The sequence below is a fragment of the Mustela lutreola genome, chromosome 10 (genome assembly GCF_030435805.1).
Source record: "Mustela lutreola isolate mMusLut2 chromosome 10, mMusLut2.pri, whole genome shotgun sequence".
Taxonomy (NCBI): domain Eukaryota; kingdom Metazoa; phylum Chordata; class Mammalia; order Carnivora; family Mustelidae; genus Mustela; species Mustela lutreola.
The window spans coordinates 29,744,530-29,758,025 of record NC_081299.1 but is presented as its reverse complement, the minus strand read 5'-3'; the positions used below and the strand labels follow the sequence as shown (position 1 = coordinate 29,758,025).

The 13,496-nt window shown below is 42.4% G+C and overlaps 1 protein-coding gene across 1 annotated transcript; it reads right to left on the bottom strand.

Annotated features, from left to right (window-relative positions):
* Positions 1-667: 667 nt before the first annotated feature.
* Positions 668-11,731, bottom strand: AKIRIN1 (akirin 1). Its single transcript, XM_059136379.1, has 5 exons — positions 11,367-11,731; positions 6,389-6,529; positions 2,809-2,943; positions 1,457-1,528; positions 668-851 (listed from the first exon to the last, which is right to left on the bottom strand). The coding sequence occupies exons 1-5, from the start codon at positions 11,584-11,586 to the stop codon at positions 841-843; spliced, it is 579 nt and encodes a 192-aa protein (XP_058992362.1). The 5' UTR covers positions 11,587-11,731; the 3' UTR covers positions 668-840.
* Between the last annotated feature and the right edge of the window lie 1,765 nt (positions 11,732-13,496).

Genomic DNA, 13,496 nt, shown 5'->3' with positions numbered 1-13,496 from the left:
CTGATGCTCCTGCTCCAGGGAGACCTTTTCTTTCTAGAGGTTCAGTGTCCTGGGAGCTCTCTGTGTGAATGAGGTGAGCACAGACTCCACGTGGGTATTTTAAGGCTTGGAGTCAAAGTATTTTTCAACACGGCTAGGCAGAGTCCATGTGTCAAATGGCCCGTCTCCAGTTTGTCCTAATTCCTCACCAAGCATTTGTAGACCTAGGACCACAGACCTTTGCTATATTGTCATAATCACATCTAATGTCCATCCTAACTTATGATTCATATTCTGTGCCTGGAAACAGTCCCTGTATTTAACAATAATACCTACAACATAAAACAATCCACCGTTACAACTTATATGGTCACAAAACATTAATGATCTTCTGTAGACCAAGCAAATGTTTTTAACCATAATTGTCGTGCATCAAATTCACAGCCAGAATCCCCAAGATCAAAAAAATTTGCACAACACAAATAATAACTTAAAACACACACACACATACATATACACACACTCTCACACACACTTCTTACAGAACTGTGCTTGGGGAAACTCCATTTGTTGAGTGCCACTGAGGGCATATTTTGCTAAACTGCTGCTCCAGGTACTTTTGTTTGGAAAAACCATCACAGTAGGGCACAGCTGTTTATTGGATGAGCAGAAAAGAAAGATATGCTTGTGGCAACCAGAAAGTTTTAAGGTCTTTCAAGTTGTATAAAATGGACCTGCAGAAACGTTTAAGTGTTCTCAGGATGCAAAGTTGGAGCTGAAATGTGATATCAAACCAGTTGCAAAAAGTGTACAGCAGCCATCTCTTGAGGTCAAACCTGGTACCAGATATGCAAGAAAGCTTCAGGACACATCTATAAATTAGGGGGGAAAAAAGAGTTTAAGAATACTAAAAATATTAACCAATGGGATATGTGAAAAACAACACAGAGAATGTAAGTCAACACTTAAGTTTTTAGTTTCAGTTTAGATATACAGCTAGTTATTACTCTATGTTTTGAGTAGTAGTAGTTCTAAGATGTCCAGAATTAAGAAATTCTGACCACACACTTGATAAGCTAGCTTAAGAAAGCAGCTTTCATAAATTAATAATTGAAACTACCTTTCTGGAGGAAAAGCCAGGTAACAAACAAATTGGTATTGCAGTCAGACTACCTAGGTTTCAGTCCTACTGAACTCCTAGCTTTAGGAGCTTGGACAAATTATATAACTTCTTTAAGTACCATCCTTACCTATAAAATGGGGCTAATAACAGTTCCTCCCTCACAAGGTTACTGTAGATTAAATAAACTTCACGAGGATTTAATGGGCTTAGCACAATGCTGGGCATGCTTTTTTAAAAAAATGTTAGCTATTATTTTACTTCACAGGGGTTTTTTGCTCTCAGGATACAAGGTGTTCAGTGTCAATACCTTGCTCTTGGAAGTTGGAAAATTAAAAAAAACTTGGCAATACTTACAGCTTGTTGGCCTTGTCCCATATCGTCGCATAATCTGATCATGTGTGAATTTCACAAAAGATTCATATTGTTCTGTAAGGGGTAAAGACAGTATGTACCATCCCTAGAACTTCCCCTCAGTTTTTCAAGAATCAAGTCAGGATCACATCTAGCTCCCCTGTTTGAATTATCCGCTCTCAGACCCTCCTTGTTAACAGCTGCTCTGAGATCTGTTACTTCCTTTTAGATCCTAGAGCCAAATCCCTAGCTCCTAGATTTGGTCACTGATCCTCTATAACATCACATTTTCCTAATTCTGCCCCTGCTATAACTCCTATAAAATGATTCTCAAGAGGATTCTCAAGACAGACAGACTGGCTCAGTACTACAAAGTCAACAAACTTTAGGAACTCTGTAAGACATGAAGCTTGAAGCTCTTTTCTGCATTCTGTCCTTGCTATAAATCTCAAAACGTTGAAAGAAAGAAGTGGGATAGCTAGAAAGAAGAGAAAATTTCATACTACCTAATTGCAAACAGTCCCAGAGAATTACCTTCCACAGGGAAACTCTGTAAAAAAGAAGGTAGTCTGACATTCATGAACAGAGGCATGACTTAGAGCTAACTGAACAATTCTGGGAATGGAGTTAGGAGAGGGGAAATGATATACAGGAGCTTCTTGTTTTAATACACATTATTAAGTATATTAAAGGATCAAAGAAGTTCGACTATAAAGAAATGCGTGTAACTACTACGAAACAAAAAGTTCTCAATTTAAAGCAGACTTTCCAACATTCTGCAGAGCCATGTGGTATGGGTCACCAGATTAGGAAATAATACTGTTACGGGAAGAAGTTGTTATCTAAAACCTTTCTGATCCCAACATGGTCCCCTTTCACTAAATGGGTACTACTTTCTATTCCTGATTCAGATCTCTTCCTTTCACAAAAGGCTCTACTTGTTGACATCACTGTCAACTCCCTTTGTTCAAACCTGAACTGTGCTTTCCAAACTAATGTACCTCCAAATCACAGAGTGCCAGATTTCCCACATCTACAAAGTGACTGCCACCAGGAAGTCTGATCATGTTGACTATACCCCACTCCCAACCAGGGGCTGGGAGGTTAGCCCAAATAAACCACTCACTGCCTTTATTCATATGGAAAAATGTCAAAAGAAAAGCCTGGTTTATCTTGTTTCAGAAATGTATATGAAATTTCCTTCCCTATATAAATCACAAAGTAACTTGACTATTCACAACTCATTAAACGTTTCCTGCATGAAGTCTTGCTTTTTCTAAGTTACCATCTGACTGAACCTTATTATTTACCGAACCTTATGAACAAACAATGGTACAACCACTGCCTCAGCCTACCTGCTAGTTTGGTATTGAGGATTTGCTCATACTCCTCCCGAATTTTATCTTCATAGTCTTTTAAGAGACGCTCACATATTATTCCAACTTGTCGGAGGGTAAAGGTGGGCTGGTCCTTCTTCATCCAGGAGGAACCTAGTCAAAAAACAAATCTAATTTTGTTTTTGTTAAAAGATTTTAAGTTATCTCTACATCCCATGTGAGGCTCAAACTCACAGCCCCAAGATTAAAAGTCACATGTTTCTACCTGATGAGCTAGCCAGGAACCCCAAAACAAACCCAGTTTAAAGATTTTATTTATTTGACAGACAGAGATCACAAGTAGGCAGAGAGGCAGGCAGAGAGTGAGAGAGAGGAGGAAGCAGGCTCCCCGCCGAGCAGAGTCCGATGTGGGGCTCGATCCCAGGACCCTGGGATCATGACCTGAGCCGAAGGCAGAGGCTTTAACCCACTGAGCCACCCAGGCACCCCAACAAACACAGTTTAAATAATACATTATAGTTCTAAGGTTCAGAATTAATAACTTTATGTTAACAGTCCTAGGATACAAAAACTGTTCAGAAAAATGGTATTCTTCACAACTCTACATGGTGTTTTTCACAAAATTGCTGAGCTTCTGCCGCTAGTTTTACAAAGTCAGGCCAAAGGTAAATTGAGAAGTAGGAGGAAAAATGTTTATCCAGGTGTGCTAGCTGATCCGCATACAGAAAAACAGTTCTGATGCCATAACAATGTGAGTCCATACTCAATGCTCATTTGGTAAAGAACAAGAACAAAAAGTAAGTTGATATAAAGCCTCTAGTCTGGATTAGAGAAAGTAATTCAGAGCTACCCAAATCCTTGGTGATTATCTATACCTATGTTTAGCTGAGGTGCATCATAATTATCGGTAGAAGTAGAAGTCACAAAACATGACACACATTCTGATTTAATTCTAGGTTAGGGCCTGGCTATCTTTTAACTTCCACAGGTGATTCTGATAAGAAATGCTTAGAAGTCTGATGCTTAGGAGACCAAGTAACTCGTCCTATATAACAAACTATTAGCAATGTCACTGAAGTATGAATGAAGGAGACAATTAGGCCCTACATACCTCATCCTCTTTTTTTTTTTTTTTTAAGATTTTGTTTATTTATTTATTTGACACAGAGAGAGGAGATATAAACAGGGGGAGTGGGAGAGAGAAAAGCAGGCCTCCCGCAGAGCAGGGAGCCCAATGTGGGGCTTGATCCCAGCACCCCAGGACCATGACCTGAGCCAAAAGCAGATGCTTAAGGACTAAGCCACCCAGATGCCCCTACATATCTCATCCTTGATCCCTTTCAAATCTAGGAAAAGAAGAGTAAAATGTTTTTAAAATAGTAGTTAGAAACCAAAATACTCAATGGAATGCTAGAAAACATGGAAATCTGCTTCCTGATCATGAGAAAAATAGTAGCAGCTCCTTTGGTAGCCCAGTTGTTTCTCAAAGCTGAGTGTGTTGATCAAAGCTCAGCCTAGATTCCGTTTCTTCAGCCCGATTAATCAGTAAACCATTTAGCACTCTGAAACAAGTAATTCTTAACTTAAACCTAGATTTCTTCTTTACAATGAAACCTAACCAAAAGTTCTACCCAGTAATCACTGTATTGTTTCTCTGCATCCATTACATATTCTTCAAAATTCTAATACTAGAATCGCAAAAGAATATTAAGGAAAGACCAGCTTGTGCTTTTTCTCACTCACTTTCTCAAGTAAATAAATAAAATCTTAAAAAAATATCATTTGGGGGCGCCTGGGTGGCTCAGTGGGTTAAAGCCTCTGCCTTTGGCTCAGGTCATGATCCCAGGGTCCTGGGATCGAGCCCCGAATCGGGCTCTCTGCTCAGCAGGGAGCCTGCTTCCCCCTCTCTCTCTGCCTACTTGTGATCTCTGTCAAATAAATAAAATCTTAAAAAAAAAAATCATGGTGAAATTCACATAAAATGCATCATTTTATTTATTTTTTTTAAAAAGATTTTATTTATTTATTTGACAGAGAGAGAGATCACAAGTAGTCAGAGAGGCAGGCAGAGAGAGAGGAAGGGAAGCAGGCTCCCCGCTGAGCAGAGATCCCGATGCGAGGCTCGATCCCAGGACCCTGAGATCATGACCTGAACTGAATGTAGAGGCTTTAACCCACTGAGTCACCCAGGCGCCCCCAGGAGACAGTTTTTAATCAAGGTAATTTTTAACTCTCAGAACTATTAAAAAGTAGAATAGTTTGTAAGGAAATAAACTACTGTTAAAGGACAGAGTTCACCACCAATGGAGATGTTTGTACACTTGACTCTTTCGCACTTGCACTCTTGACTATTTGCAGGGATATTGCAAGCAAGACTGGTGGCTAAACTATGTGGCCATGAAGATTCCCTCCAACCCTGAGATTCTATTTTTGAGCACATCCTCTCTGACCACCTGTCAATGTTACAGAGCTGCTGTCACACAAATGTATGCAATGATGGAAATGTCCTATAGTTAATAGAACTACATGTGACTACTAAGCACTTGAAATGTGGCTACTGCATTCAAGAAACAAAATGTTAAAATTTCATTAAATCTTGGGGCGCCTGGGTGGCTCAGTGGGTTAAAGCCTCTGCCTTCAGCTCGGGTCATGGTCTCAGGGTCCTGGGATCGAGCCCCGCATCGGGCTCTCTGCTCAGCGGGAGCCTGCTTCCTCCTCTCTCTCTGCCTGCCTCTCTGCCTGCTTGTGATCTTTATCTGTCAAATAAATAAACAAAATCTTTAAAAAATTTTTTTCATTAAATTTTAATTAACTTTAATAGCTACATATAGCTAATCTAATGGCTAAGATATTAGACACTGCAGTTACAGAGGGTACTTCTGCACTGGGTGGATGGAAGTCAAATCAAATGAATCTAAGGTTTTTTTTCTGAGGGGTCTAGGTGGCTCAGTGCATTAAGCCTCTGCCTTCAGCTCAGGTCATGATCCCAGGATCCTGGGATCAAGCCCTGCATTAGGTTCTCTGCTCAACAGGGAGCCTGCTTCCCCTCCTATTCTGCCTACTTGTGCTCTCTCTGTGTCAAATAAATAAAATCTTAAACAACCCCCCCCCCCCCATGACTCTGTGGTTTCAAATGTATTTATAAGGGGCATCTGGGTGGCTCAGTGGGTTAGGCCTCTGCCTTTGGCTAGGTCATGGTCTTGGCGTCCTGGGATCAAGCCCTGCATAGGGAATCTCTGCTCAGCAGGGAGCCTGCTTCCCTCCCCCTCTCTCTGCCTGCCTCTCTGCCTACTTGTGATCTGTCAGACAAAAAATCTTAAAAAAAAAAAGTATAAGTAGTAATACAATGCATACATTTTACCAATTTTATCATTTTAGATGAAATCAGTTCTGGATTAGGAAACTATCATTTTAAGAACCATTTACAAACTTCAATTTTTTTATCTAAATTCCAGTTAGTTAACGTACACTTTAATATTAGTTTCAGGTGTAGAATTTAGTGATTAATCACTTACATATAACAGCCAAGGTTCATCACAACAAGTGTACCATTTACACACTTTAAATGGGCGGTCTGTCCACACTAATGTTTGCTTACCTGGAGAACTAGGTGCCGTGAGTGCTGAGGAATGAGGCTGACTTTCCGAAGTACAAGCTTCACTCTGGTTAAGAACTACTTCTAAATGTCTCCACCTCTGATAACGACTATATTCTTGTTTTATGTTCTGAAAAATTTGTTCTAATAAAAAAAGAAACACATTTGAGCATTCATTTTATTGTTCTTCAAACTTCCTGTCCCTTCCCCCACATTAATATTAGCAAGAAAAGTATTTATACTGAATAAAGCACTCCTCCTATAACTCCAAAGTGTTCTCTCTTAGTGCTATTTCAACAATACATGGAAGAACAGCTGTTCTAGCATAAGCCCTTCAGACAGTTCCCTTTGCTTGTTTTCCTGTGACAATGAAGACCTGATCTGCAGTCTGTTTTAGGATTAATGAGTGCAATTTACAGCAAAACAAAAAACCCATCTTTCACCTAATCAAGAGCTATTTTTGATTTGTGTTAAGCTGCACAATTCTGCAAACTAGTATATTGGGGTGATTCTCCTACCACCCAAGGCCTTCTAAAAATGAAGCTCGTGTCCCATTTGGGACTCAAGATCTTTGGGGGAGAAGACAGTAGAAAACCACAATATGGTTGTCTCCTAGACATGGACCATGGGAAAACCGGAGATTTATTGCTTGGACCCAATGATCAGGGCTTAGAAAAGAACTTTCTGATCCTACCGAGAGGCACTACTTGATAGGACTCGGATTACTATTCTGAGTCAAAGTAGTCATAAACCAAATTTACTAACGCTATTGAAGGGAGTCCAGGACACACAAATTCACTTTGAAGTACATTCCTAGAGCCAACGCTGTCTGAAAGGATGTGGTTTTCAAGTTTTTTATTTTTGTGGGAGAATATGCATCCACTTTCCAGATGATAAAGCCTCCTTATCAAAAATAAAACCCAGAAAACCATATCACGACCCCACTCACATTATTCTAATGTATACTGTGCTATAATTGTAATTTTTTATGGGGTTGAGTGTTAATAATGCCATTCTGCTTCTTCCTAGCTGTGTGACTATGACCTTAGAAAGTCATTCAGGATCTTCAGCCTACTTCTTCAATATAAATGTTAACTGCCTACCCAATGAAGCTTTGAAAACAAGTGACAGGAGAGCCTAGGAAATGATAAACTCACAGTATCTCCACACATAACTAAATTTTCTAACACTCAGCCCAAATACATAAATGATGTAGGATTAGCAAAGCTTTCCCTTAAAAATGCTATGAAGTTCATATTTTAAGATCCCTGAACTTATGAAGGCTTCACTTCATCTTTAAAAAAGTATTATTCTCCAAGCACATACTTGCCAGATTCAATACAAGGATGTACAGAACTGCAAAGATTTTAAACAAGAAAGGACAAGTATGAGGACAACGCTCATGAGAACAGAAGGTCTTTGATAAACCTCTGCCTCCTGTATGGCAAAGTGAACAAATGGAAAGATACAACTTTTAGGCTGGTTAAAGGACAAGCAAGTCCAAGAATCTAAATATGGCATGCACAGTAGAAAAATAAGGAAGTAGATGTGATCCTCTCTCCAAGAAGGCCACTTAAAAAACAAAATAAAACAAAAATGTACATTTCTTTTTAACAGTGGATAATAACTTTAGTCTTTGCATCTCATTATTATTTGACACTGTGCTTCTGGGTTATATCTGACTAAGCCTGTCCTCAAAATTCTACGATGGTTCCTAACTGTTACAGAACAAAATTCACATTTTCTTTTCTTCCAAAATTCAAACTCTTTGGGGAGCCTGGGTGCCTCAGTGACTCAGTTAAGCGTCTGCCTTCTGCTCAGGTCATGATTCCAGGGTCCTGGGACTGCCCCCCACTCCCGCCCAGCATTGGGCTGCATGCTCAGCAGGGAGTCTGCTTCTCCCTCTCCTCTCTCCTGGACTTGTGCTCTCTCAAATAAATAAATAAAATCTTTAAAAAATTTAAACTCTTCAACATGGCATCCCATGCCTTCCAAGGCTTGGCCCAAATTGTTTCCAGTTCCATCTCCCCTTATAGCCCAGTTACATTATCCTTTATTTGTGCATTTTCATTGCTTTGCTCATACAGTTTTCTTTCGCTTGAAATGTGGCTGTCTTTATTCCTTCGCCGTCATTCAAGAGCTAGCTAAAATGCTACCTCAGTATGGATGTTAATCCTCAAGCCTCAAGTCATGATCAATTAATTGCTTTGCACCTGGACTCACACATGTTTACAAACATCTGCCTCAGTCAGCAACACCCTCTTATGCCTAGTATCAACTTAGCTCATTTAAGCAATAAAAGGCTTAATTTGGGGGCACCTGGGTGGCTCAGTGGGTTAAGCCTCTGCCTTCAGCTCAGGTCATGATCTCAGGGTCCTGGGATTGAGTCCCATGTCTGGCTCTCTGCTTGGTGGGAAGCCTGCCCCCCCCCCCCCACATACTTGTGATTTCTGTGTGTCAATTAAATTAAAAAAATCTTTTTAAAAAATAAATAAAAGGCTTAATTTTATATGCCTTTCCCCAAAAAAGTGCTATGACACATATCTTTTTTTTAAAGTAAAAACAGTTTCTTGGCCATTTCTGAGAAACCTTTATGACCTTTGAGATAACAATTGTTATAAAATGAAGTCACAGATTTTTAAATTCACTTTTCTGTTAGTTAGCTTTATTCTTTCTATTTGTAAAGCAACTAACATTTCCTCTTCCATTCTTCCTTTTTAATCAAGAAGACATTTTTCACTTAAGCCAAAGCATCTTATAATCAATCATTCATACTTTGTTTCTTTCTTACAGAACCATATTCCAACAAGCATTAAGGAGGTTAACTGATCAGTCTTTACAAATGAGTATTTTAAATAAAATATTTTAATATAAACGACCAAGAAGGTAGTTTGCATGATCTATGAGAAAATTAAAATTTAAGGGCGCCTGGGTGGCTCAGTGGGTTAAGCCGCTGCCTTTGGCTCAGGTCATGATCTCAGGGTCCTGGGATCGAGTCCTGCATCGGGCTCTCGGCTCAGCAGGGAGCCTGCTTCCTCCTCTCTCTCTCTGCCTACTTATAATCTCTCTCTGTCAAATAAATAAATAAAATCTTAAAAAAAAAAAAAAAAGAAAAAGAAAATTAAAATTTAAAATAAAAAAATAGTGACTCCCATTATTGCACTCCGCAATATTGAGGCTTCCAAATACATTCAACACTCATTTATTAAACATGTGCTGTAATGTGAACTATAACAGAATTAGTCTACAGGGTATACTGGAAGAAATAAAACGTGCATAAAATCCATCAAGATGGAGAAGTCAAGTATTAATTCTATTTTGCATAACAGAGATCCAGAAAGATTATATGACTATCCTTGCTATCTGTAGGAACAGCAAAAGAAAAAATATCACGTCAAGTAGGCATTTTGTCCCCTGCTTTTCTTTTCTAAGTAGGCTCCATGCCCAATATGGAGCTCAACGTACAATTTGAACTCAGGACCTTGGGATCAAGACCCTGATACTTAACTGACTGGGCCATCCAGGTGCTGTCCCCTGCTTTTGAAGGGCTCTTTACAAAAAATTTTTGCAAACATTATCTCATTCAGTACATAAGGCTTTGCAACATTAAGTGGTCAGGGAATTTAAAGTAGAACAGAGTTCCTTACGGGGTAGGGTTAGTCACGTAATGGATGGGAGATTTGCAAAAATGATTGTTTTTGGATTAGCAAATACAAGGGGGGAAACATCATGGTGGAAAGCAAGGATAATAGGCACACCCGGGTGGGTTTGGGGAAAGAGCAGCAAAAGCATTGTTTGGGGGAAAAAAATGTGTAAAAGGCTAAGTAAGTCATAGGGTTACAGCTGATAAATCCTTCTACTAAAAGAATGAATAGAGGTGAACTGGAGAAAGAGTGTCTGTGAGGGCTTGGCTGGCAACTGCAGGAATTTTGGTGTGAGTACGAGGGCCTGCAATCTGCATTATGGATATGCAGAGGAAAGAGGAAATAAAGCCCAAAGACACTGGTAACTGAAAAGGGATGAGGAAAAGAATCATTTTAAGGCAGTCCTAAGGTTTCACTTACACTTGAGCAAGAGGAAAACGCACACAAAGAAATAACTTGACGAAGTCCAGTTTTGAGGACCCTCCCCCATCTCCAGGAGCCCTTTAAAACTGCTACATACTAATTCTGATGCCCTCTCCCTTCAATTCCTGCACAATGGTTGGGGGGGGGGGGTGTCCTAACTTTACAGTCACACTAGCTCTCCCCTTTCCTTGACCAGCATGTAATCCTTACTGAAAGACTCTTACGGATACTTGAAGTCCTGCTTCCGGAACCTCTGTAATGTTTAAGGATTCTCAAATAAATTCTAGCTAACGAGCTACCGATATCGAGCCATATATGGTACAAGACAATAGCCATATTAAGATTCAGTATCAATAAAAGAACATGGCCAGTCCCTTAGAAATAGGCTGAAATCGGATTCTATGACTTCTGCGACGGCCTCTGGTCCCTAAAGACTTCTGAAAAGCAGGTCCCCCTGCAAGCTACAGTACAGAGAACAGCACGCACTCAGGTCCCTTCCCAAGAACCCGCCCCCAACCCCCACCCTCAAGGCCGGGTTCGTGAGTAGAATCCCATTTTCCATGGCCCACTGGATCTGCTGGGCGGCTCTGTGCAGGCCCGGGCAGCGGAGGCAGGAGGGGCTTCACGCACGGAAAGGGCCCCGAGCGGCCAGGGATATTCCCATCTTCCTCTTGCTGCCCACCCCTCCGGTCTCTCCAGCTCCAGGAAAATCGAAAACGGACACTGGAGCCCCACCATCCCTCCCGGATGTCTCCCATCCCCGGAAGCGACACGGCCCAGCGGCACCCCAGTTCCCGTTTCTCAGGGCAAAGAAGGGGTCTGTGGGTGAATCAGCCTAGCGCCCATAGCCGCCCCACCCCCACCCCCCAAAATGCCTGGGCCTGGCTTCCTGCCAAGCCCGCAGCATAGGTTACCCGGTGTTGGAAGGCGCCGCTCGCTGCCGGGTGGGGCGGGCTGCTGCAGAGTCGGCGGTGGGGTCTGCGTCTGGAGAAGCGGCGGCGGCTCAGCGTCCGGGGGCCTGAGGCCCGGAGTGGGGCCAGGCAGAGGGGCGCAGCGCCGCCGCTTCGGGGAACCAGGGCTCAGCAGCGCCGCCTCGAACTCCATGGGCCGCTTCAACGTAGCCCCGCACGCCATGCCGCTGACGGGCCAGGAACCAGGAGCGGACGCGGAGGTAACTGCGGCCCAACCTCCGGCTCCTCAGCGGAGCTCGCAAGCCAAGCCGGCTCCAATGGCGCCTCCAGCACCCGGCAGCGACGCTGGCCCCGCCTCCTGTGACGTCACGGGCCCTGGCCACCGCCCGGCAGAGGGGGAGAAGCCGGAAGAAGGCCGTTCTGGGAGGCCCGTCTGCTACACTCTGGCCCGCCGCGCCCCCCACTGAGGAAATGGCACGGTCTGGGCGGAGAGCTCGGTCGCCAGGCAACTTCGGGAAGGCCCCCACCCCCGCTCCTCCCCTCCCGGGGTCCCATTATCCCCCTCCCCCCACCCCACCCCTGTCCCCCAGTTTTTCGAGCCGTCGCGCCGGGCTGGCCCCTTAGGTTTTCGCACCTGCGCGGCAGGGGCGTGGGGGAGGGGTGAGCTCAGAGAGGCCGGTCGAGAGGGCGCGGGGGTCGCGTGTCTCCCGTCCGGCAAACCTCCTTCCATCTAGGCCGCTGTAGTTTCCTGGATGGAAGAGAGGGGCATTCTGAAAGGTCTTCAAGGGCACTCCCGAGTCCAGGGAAGTCTTCAGATCTGAGTATGGGCTTTAGGAAGTTCACCAACCCCATGAAATTGTGTGTATGTATCTTAGGATAGATGACCCATATCTTCAGAAGCTCATCAAAGCGGTCTGCTACTCACGGTCGTTAAAAACAAAACCCACTGGCTTAAATCATCCTGGAATGGTCAGAGTGTTAAGTACTTAAGCTGGTTTGCCAGTCCCCACATCTGACTAGCAGCTCAGTGCTTCTTTGGATCTGTGAGAATTCTTTACAGCAGTGACAGCGGTAAAATACTTTTGAAAAATTCTGGGAAGATACACAGATTACAGGAGGGTTCCACTTTCAGAAATTGTATGTGCTTATGAATTACTGGGAAGCAGGTAAATGCTTTCAACTGATCACCCAAGCATCTGTGATCCAAAAAAGTTAAAACCTTTCTATAATTATGCATGTATGTTGAATAATGGCCATTCCTCCTGGGATCTGACTGCTTCGGCAAAGCTCTGGAGGTTTCCAGTACAGTGCAAGTTTCAGATACTCTTTTCTAATAGGCCATTTGCCAGATCAATGTGCCCCAACAGTTGAGTTGGAAAATATGGTCATACTACCTTAATCCTATTCTTTCCTTCCCTTTTCTATTGCTTTTTTCTGTATCTTCCCCAGTTTCTCAAGATTTTACAATGATCCAAGCACAGGTCAACTTTTTTTTTTTTTTTTTAAGTTTATTTTATTTCTTTATTGGAGAGAGAGAGAATGCAGGAAAGCTAGAGGGAGAGAGACCAGCAGTCTCCACATAGAGGGGAGAGAGACCAGCAGTCTCCACATAGAGCAGGGAGCCTAACATGGGCTGGATCCCAGGACTCCCAGGACCAGGAGCCCAGCTGAAGGCAGCTGCTTAACTGACTGAGCCCCCCAGGCAGGCACCCCTGTATTTATCTTTGACAATTAGCAGAAATAATTCTAAAGTAACTGAATATACCAGATATCAAATTTATTTTATCCCTTTTTCATAAGGACCTAGGGAAGGTTTACAATAGACTAGAAAGCTAGAAACAGAATATTAGGGCCAAACTAAAAAGAGATCACAATTATCCTAAAGTTAAATATACCTGTGACTGAATTTGAGACAGTTCTGAGCCTCCTGGCTGCCAGGGTAAAAATGAAAACATAGTATATGGCATCTTTTTTTTTTTTTAATAGCAGATGGTATCTAAAAGGAATTAGTGCCTCAGAGGAGTCAGACCTTACATTTCTTCAATAGCTAAAAATGTGAATTCTAAAGATAGTTGTTCATGTGACTTTATTAGGAAGCAGTGAATGATATAACAAAGCAATCAAGAAGATTTG

What these genes read in the sequence shown, in the direction of transcription:
- AKIRIN1 (XM_059136379.1), bottom strand. Translation starts at nt 11,586, where the DNA reads ATGGCGTGCGGGGCTACGTTGAAGCGGCCCATGGAGTTCGAGGCGGCG. An exon ending in GCGGCGCCTTCCAACACCGG is followed by an intron (nt 6,530 to 11,366) that starts GTAACCTATGCT and finishes TTTTTTTATTAG; the next exon opens with AACAAATTTTTCAGAACATA. An exon ending in CCTCAATACCAAACTAGCAG is followed by an intron (nt 1,529 to 2,808) that starts GTAGGCTGAGGC and finishes TACCCCTTACAG; the next exon opens with AACAATATGAATCTTTTGTG.